We start from the raw sequence: 8144 nt of genomic DNA, 5'->3' as shown, positions 1-8144 counted from the left end.
ATGCCTGGCGGTCTTTCAGCCCATCAATCTCCCGACGGGCCCCTGGCAGAAGGCTCTGTGGTGGGACGGGTGCTGTGGTGCTGAGGTTCGACATTCCAGAGGTGCTGGCTCATGCTCAGGGCTGGGCCGCCGCTCTGGGTATAAGAAGGGCGCTGAGAGAGCCGAAGAGACAGCACTCAGCAGCCCAGCTCTCCTCAGCCAAAGCAGCCACCTCCAGGAGGAAGAGACACCGAGAGAGAGAGAAAGCTCCAGAGCTCCGGACACACAGCAGCCAAGATGAGTCACAGCCCAGAAAGGATCTCGTCGTACCGCAGACGTTTCGAGGAATGCACCACCTCCTCGTCCTCCACCGCGCTCCAGGTGAGGGTGTCCAGCGCCTCTCCTGCCCGCCAGCAGCGCTCCGCTAGCTACTCCCGCTCGGCCGCAGCCTCAGCTGCCAACGGCATGGCGATGGGACGCAGGGCTGTCTCCTCCTCCCGGAGGTCCCTGATGGCGAGGTGAGCTCCACCCCACCATGATGCTGTTTGTTTCACATGCAGGGCTAATGTGGTTTGTTAGGTCAGAGGGTTTTACTTTTAAGGGGGTTAACATGAAAACATCTAAATACCTAAAATTGTGTCTAAATCTGTTCAACATTTTTTCTTTTATTTGTTTATGGCCTAACTAGCCACAGGAGTTGTTCTCTCCTTCCTGCACATCAACGCTTTGTAAAATAATGGGATTTATTTCATTAAAAGAAAATGAATAATTATAATTTAATCATTTAAAAAAACATTTTTAAAAAATATATCAGCACGTTGCTTTTTAAGAATGCATGTGAATGAGGCCCAATGTTTCACAGAAAAGATGCAACATAATTTGCCTACACTAGAGTCTGCAGCCTTCACAATATTGCTATACACTAGTCTAAGCAGAAAATCCTCTACATTTAAAGGGTCACTGCACCCTAAAATAGGTTTTTTGAGCTGTTGATTGATTGAAAATACTTGTAAGTGGTGAACTGTACTATTACCAGGGTTAATATTGACAAAAATCGTGTTTCTCGACAAAAGTAACATTTCGTCTGATTTTGTATTGGAGATATTGCTCTCTCGCGCATACTACCGTTTGAAAACATGCCATGGCATGTTGGTCCAAAATACTATTGGAATGCTGACGTTGTCCTGCACTTCTAGTCCGACACTACGTCACCGGGTCGTTACAAATTAGGACTGAAACGCCCCAACACCTGCTGCCCTGATTAGCCTACCTGTGATAAGCCATGTCTGCAGCGCTCATTCCCAGATTGACGCGAAATCACCATGGTTGATTGGTTGCAGCAGTGCTGCACTCTCTCTCCAAATTTCAGAACGTCTCGCCCATTTTCAAAGCCGTTTTCAGAAATGTGAAGTGGGTGGAGTTATGGGGTGAAGTGACTCTTTAAGTCTAGTAGATAATGGTATCATATTGGTTTTTTCAACCATCAGAATTCAAATGTTTTTCAGTGGTAAATATGACTGGATACAATTAAATGATTGAGAGGTTAACAAGTTTTCAGTGATTGACACCTCTATAGATGTCATACCATGCTCTGGCAATAACAAATTCTCGGTCATGCATGTGTTGAACTGTAGCGGCGCAAGCATGGGCTCCGTCTGTGTGGGCGCCAATGGAGAAGAGATAGATCTGGACGCAGCTGCCGCCGAGAATCAGGAATTCCTCAACACTCGCACCGGCGAGCGCAAGGAGATGGTCGTGCTGAACGACAGGCTGGCTGCATACATCGAGAAGGCAAGTGGATCCACCTTTGCGTTCTCTTACACTACAGTACATTCCCCTTTAATGTACACCTTACATCCAACTTGTTTTTTGAAAGTACCATTATGGAATAAAGAATAATCTCTAACCATAGCATATTAAAGACCTATTATCACAAATGTTTAAATTCAGTGACTAATTCATTGCATATTTGATTGTCCTGGAATTGAGTCGTGTTTCCTAGGCCCATCTTTGGCAGTCTTTAGCTGTGTCTCATTTCAGGGGCTGGATGCTTCGGAGCATTCGTGCTACCTAGCACTGGTCTTCTGTGACCGCATAGACCCGACCTAGCTGGACCAACGGTTTTTTAAACGGGACGGTCTAGCCCAAAAGAACGGCTCTGTTACGTCATGAGTCCGAGCTTGGCCTACTGATCTGTCAAACTCAGGCTGCGTGAAAAGCATCTTTCAACACGCCCATGTCATCAAAACATTTTAGCCTACATTTAACTCATAGGTTACAACAGTATACTACTGACTGAGAACAATCATCTATTCGATGTTTTATTTTTTATTTAGCAGACGCTTAGAATAACATTCAGTGCAGAGGAAACGTTATCAAGGAATTAATGTGGCATAGGCAATGCCAATCTTATTTTATTATAAGACTAGTCAAAACAGTGATAGGAGGATAGCCTATATGGCCGCATTCTATGCTTGCCTTGTCCATCTCCAATTTAAAATAATTTGTTAAACCACCGGCTAAAAGCGGCCACACAACTGTCGCATTAGGCTATACTTTCAAGAGATGGTTATTTCAAAGGGAGTTGGATAGCGTTCATGTGAGTAGCCTTGCCCTTTTTCTTTCTAGCCTGGTTAAAACCAAACTTTACAGGTAGGGTACAGATGGGCATGGCTAGCGTAATTGCTTTCGCTGCTTGACATAATTTCAAAAACATCGGAGGGAATACAACAGTTTAGATAACTGGCTATGGAATTGCAGGATAACGAGCTGTGATCAGCTGATGTGAACTTATGCTGGTCGTTTGCAGGCTTAAATGCATAACTATTGGACTTCGTCGTTAACTGACCTAGCTTGTAGCTCCATTGCAACGTTGACAAACGTCATTGAGGCTCAGCTGATGATCATATCCATGTTATCCATTTAGCAGAAGTTGATCTCTTGCGCAAGTGCTGTTTGTAGGTTTATATCATGTTTAGCCTATAGGCCATCTCTTTACATATCTCGATCATGCACAAAGCATCACATGCATTTGCCACATAAAATAGTAGGTTACAAAGGTAGGTTAGCCTACTCTATTTGATTGCCCCGCTCCTGTTGAAGGGCAGTCTCATAACGGCAGAAGATGCGCTCTCATATAAGTCGAAACGCGCTAACTATCCAATGAAATAAACGATTTTTAAAAATGTTTTCACTTAATCGGTGTGCCTCGGACCTCTGACTAGCCTACTGCCTTCTACAAACTTTATCACCAATAAACTTTACATAGGCTACAGGACAGTCGCAGTTTGTTTCAATTCTATTTGTGTCCGTTCCCGAAGAGCTGTTTATTACTTTAATTAAGCGACCTAACGCAGCACTCCTTTTCTCTCTCTCTCTCTCTCTCTCTCTCTCTCTCTCTCTCTCTCTCTCTCTCTCTCTCTCTTTCTACGTTAGGCATTCTATTATTGCAGGTTTACAATTAGTGATCAGACTTGCTTTCATTAGGCTTAGGCTACTGATTATATAGCCTACACGAAAACTATCTCCAGCGGCATCGTGTGTGCAGGCTGTGGTTAATTCAGTTTTTGAACTGATGGAATTGTATTTGCTACTTAATTTGCTAGGGACACATTTGTAATCTATCAAATTCAATCTAGTTTCCATTAGGCTAGCCTAGATGTCACCAACAAATGCTTTAAGAAACATTTGGTGGATGTCATTCACCCTTGGACTTTACGCAAACGGCCATCAACCAACATTGATTCTTTCCATGATGTTTAATAACGATCTTCTAGTGGGAACCAATTATAATAGACTAGCCTAGGCCTACTCACTAGTGATTATCTGAGCATAATGTTAATTGGCATATGACTTGATCATTTGAAAGTGAAAGGCCAATGTTTGAGCTTTATTTAGGAAGTGATTATTTTGATAGCCTACGGAAATCGGCGACATCGTTTAAGCATAGTTCACATTTCAAAAAGTTATTTTGAAACTTAACTGAAAATATATAATAACTTCATTTAAATATTATTAACGTTTATTAAATGTTTAAACGTGTAGGTAACTCCTCTGCCGACTATCTCGCCAACTCAATGAAACTCAATGAAACGTCATAAACGTATCGAATCTTGGTGGCCAGGTAGGCCGCGAAGCATACATCCGATGCACACTCCGTTTCGGGGAAAAGAAGGGTGGGTTTGTCGGCCGCATTCGAAGGAGCCCACGGAATGGGACAGTACTAGGCGCGCCACTATGACGCAACCGGTCTACGAATCCGGCCTTAGAACCACGCAGCCCCTGGAATGAGACACAGCTTTTGTCTGATTTGTACACACTTGAGTGTGTGGTACAGACTGGCTGCGTCTAAATGCGCCTTCAAAGACAGAGCAGCGCATTACTTGCTCTTCTTTGGCCATCGAGCATATTCGCTCGCACATAGGGGCCATAATTTATGTGTCCTCCTGTCTCCAAAGGTCCGGTCACTGGAGCAGCAGAATAAGCTGCTGGAGACAGAAATCGAGGCCCTCCAGAACCGGTTCCTGAAACCCACGGGCCTGCGCATGCTGTATGAAGAGCAGCTGAAAGAGCTGAGGAAACTTGCAGAACAAATGAGGAGGGAGCGGGTATGTCTGATTCAGTTACATGACAGCCACGTCAGCCGGTATTTAATTAAAGATGTCTCCACAAACACATACTGTACCTAATTGGTGACTACAGATCCATTGATATACAGTATGTAGCAAGTTCCAACTGTTGATGTTCTCATTGTTTTGTTTTCATTCTTAAGGACCTGGCTGTTGCTGCTAAAGATGCCATGGCTGGACATCTGGAGATAATGAAGGCCAAATATGAGGAGGCTGTGGAGCTGAGGAAGAAGGCCGAGATGGACCTGGAGAACTTCCGCCCTGTAAGCCAATCACCTTTAATTTGATTAATATTTTTAATTGATTTATATCTGGAGTGGCTTACTTTTAACCATATGCATACAGGATATTGACGCAGCCACCTCCGCCCGCATTGCTTTGGAGAAACAACTTGACAACCTGGAGGCCGAGATTGAGTTCCTGAAGAGAATTCAAAGACAGGTGCGTTAATTGATCCATTATCGAAATTATAGTCACCAACATAGCCATGATTTTGTGGTTTCTGTATTGTAATAAATTGCTTGAAATGATGCAATTCAAACAGGAAATCGAGGACCTCATGAAACAGATCTACGCTGCCCATGCCTCCGCCCAAGGCGCCTACGGCCTTCCTGATCTCTCGGATGCTCTGAAGCAGATTCAGAACGAGTACGACACCATCGCAGCAAATAATCTTCAGGTAGGCTTCAACTTAAAAAAAAAAGCCCCATAAAAGGAGGACATCAACAATTTACACAAAATAATACACATTAATATATTTGCATTTCAAGTGTATTTTTTGTCTTTTTCAGAAAATGGACTCATGGTACAATTCAAAATTCGACGATTTAAACAACAAATCCACCAAACATGTGGACAGGATTCGTGGTGCCAGAGAGGAGATTTCAACGGCCAAAAAAGATGTAGGCCTGTTGTCCCTGGGCTGTTGCATTTCAGCAAATCTCAGACTTAACATATTAATTGCATAATAAAACATATTAATTGCTGGTAAAATAGGCACCATTTGATTGGCATAGCCGTAAATAGCCCTTCTGTATTTACAGATTCAAGACAGGGAGCGAGACCTGGATGGTCTGAAGACTAAAAACGATGCTCTCGAAGCACAGATTCTTGAAGCTCAAGAGAGACACAAAAAAGAGCTGGAGGCTCTCCAGGTGAGTCCACAGTTCAGTTTGAATAGCTCAAATGATTACATGAGCGCAGTTTATTTCTTGCCTACAAAAAGGTACTCGGGGAAAATAATACTATTAATGATGATTCTAGGCCAGGATCGAGGCTCTTCAGTCGGAACTGAAATCCACGAAGGGGAAAATCGCTCAGCTGCTGATGGAGTACCAGGACTTGCTCAATGTGAAGATGAGCCTGGAGATTGAGATCACAACATACAGGCATGTGATGTGCTGCAGTTGGTCACACGTCATATTTCACAATTGCATTAATATGGAGCCCAAGCAAAATTGATTTAGCTTATTTTGAACTGTAATGAGCTCCTATGTTATAACTCCTTGGTTTCTCAATTTTAAAAAAAATCTTTTCCCCTTTGTATTTTTCGCACTTGCGCATTTGATCGATCTGTAAACACATTTGCAATTCTTGTAACAGTGACACTGTGTCTTCCTTGCATAGGAAACTCATTGAGGGTGAGGACGTGCGCATCACCACCATAGTGCAGGGACTGATGAGCATGAAAGCCATCAGTGGAGCCGGAGCCATGGTGGCTGGAATTGGGGCCGGAATGGGGGCTGAAGCTGCAGTCGAAGTAGCAGCTGGAATGGCTGCCCACCTGGGAATGGCAGCCAGTGGTCTTGCTGACGGAAGTGGTGGAGCAGCCAATGGAAATGGAAGCCTTGGAGCGGCCCTGGGAAATGGCGTCCACGGCGAGACCATCACTACCTACTCTGAGGAGCAGGCAGTGGAGGTGACCGAGAGGAAGACCGTCCTCATCAGGTAACCGTAACCAGAGGAATAGGAGCGCCACACCCCAATCACACACTCACTAGGGCCTCCTCTTACACACATGGGGCTGGGGTGCTGTACAGGCATTGAACCTTAAATTAAACCATGGATTCAGTTTTAAGAAAACTTCAATGTGTATTGAAAAAAAAAAAAAAAACATTTCATGTAGGTCTAAGTGGGTGTGCTGAATGTTCCACTTGTTTTTCTCATTTGTATTTCTGCCCTGTCATTTAAAACAGTTAAAACCGAGGACACACTTGAGAGTGACACACAGGAGCGCAGCTACATCATTGAGGGAGCCGCTGACGAAGAAGAGGAATAGAGCGAGAGGGGCGACTGACCGGCCGGCCCTGTCCACTCACCCTTGACCTTACACTGGTGGCCCGGGCTCTAGTCTTTGACCTCTGACCCGGGCACGACACCATGAAGATGTCAGCGTTTCCAAGATGCTTTTCCCTGCTTCTGTGTTTGTCCATCTCAAGTTGACTGAGGTTTTGTGAAGACATTCTGCGTGCCTTACTACTAAGATTAAATAAACGCTCTCAGCATTCAGTTCACTTGTCTTGTCATTCATTTCATCAAAGATCATTAAGGGGCGGAGCAAGATACTTCATGAGAAGCCACTTCCTGGAACCCGAATCACAAGAGGGGGGGTCAAAATCCCCCTTTATGCAGAGCAGAGGCAGCAACTGTTCCATTGAAGTCTATGGACATAGATCAGAATGTCAAGTATATGCTAAGATCTCCGCTCTCTAGAGTTAGGAATGTGAATTTTTGGCACGGTTTCATGACCCTCAACCCCTTCTGACCACTTCAGGTGCATTTTTAGCATTTTTGAGCATTCCAGTCTGGAGAAAATCGATTTTATATCAGGTGTGCCCCTCTTGTTTATTCTGCTGATGTTGGCCAGTTGCTACGTACGCTCTACCTTGACAACACATTAGCCAGCCAGCTGAACCAAATCCTGATTTGTGCTAACGACGATCAGATGGCACTGGGGTAACTTAATGAGAGCAGCGACATATTTCCATTATTCCATTGATGTTTTTATTCAATTCCTTGAAAGTGTACATGCTTTGTGTGTGTCACGTTCCATATTAGAATTAATAAATGTAGAAGGCTTGAAAGAGCAGCAAGATTATTTTGGAACATCATCAAGCAACTGATAGCAATTGCATTGATAATCGAGTGCTTGATTAAATACACCTGTGGAAAGGGACCTGATGTAACCCATGAATACGTCAATAGCCGTGTTCAAGTTCAACTCCAAATGACCTTTTGCAGCAACGAGAGCTGCCGGTGGCAGCAGGGGCGGGGATGCAAACGCTGCTATGAAGTTGTACACTCTCTACTTCCCGTAGTGTAGACTTGGCTAGACTTGACCATGTGACGAATCACGAGGCACGGACCCGCACGGACCCTTGTGGATATGAGGAGGCATCTAAACACCTGCACATACGTCAGGGATGTAAAAGCCAATTAGGGCAAAGTCCTGACGTCATGAAGGCAGGGTCTAGGCTCCGCTGCTCTCCGCAGTACCTCCAGACCGGCTGCTCTTTTGCGGAGCAGCCGCCTGGCCAC

At 44.5% G+C, this 8144-nt stretch overlaps 1 protein-coding gene across 1 annotated transcript; it reads left to right on the top strand.

Annotated features, from left to right (window-relative positions):
• Window positions 1-276: 276 nt before the first annotated feature.
• On the top strand, window positions 277-6558 carry LOC134082278 (glial fibrillary acidic protein-like). Its single transcript, XM_062537927.1, has 10 exons — window positions 277-497; window positions 1614-1770; window positions 4437-4586; window positions 4751-4870; window positions 4953-5048; window positions 5152-5286; window positions 5399-5509; window positions 5651-5761; window positions 5871-5995; window positions 6234-6558. The coding sequence occupies exons 1-10, from the start codon at window positions 277-279 to the stop codon at window positions 6556-6558; spliced, it is 1551 nt and encodes a 516-aa protein (XP_062393911.1).
• Window positions 6559-8144: the final 1586 nt, after the last annotated feature.

The sequence above is a fragment of the Sardina pilchardus genome, chromosome 6, assembly GCF_963854185.1.
Source record: "Sardina pilchardus chromosome 6, fSarPil1.1, whole genome shotgun sequence".
Classification (NCBI taxonomy): domain Eukaryota; kingdom Metazoa; phylum Chordata; class Actinopteri; order Clupeiformes; family Clupeidae; genus Sardina; species Sardina pilchardus.
Note: the sequence above shows the minus strand (reverse complement) of the source record. Positions and strands in the feature narration are given on the sequence as shown.

Bases quoted from the DNA above. Each gene is read 5' to 3' on its own strand.
- LOC134082278 (XM_062537927.1), top strand. From the start codon at position 277: ATGAGTCACAGCCCAGAAAGGATCTCGTCGTACCGCAGACGTTTCGAG. The intron at 498-1,613 runs GTGAGCTCCACC...GTTGAACTGTAG, and splicing joins CGGAGGTCCCTGATGGCGAG to CGGCGCAAGCATGGGCTCCG. The intron at 5,510-5,650 runs GTAGGCCTGTTG...CTGTATTTACAG, and splicing joins TTTCAACGGCCAAAAAAGAT to ATTCAAGACAGGGAGCGAGA.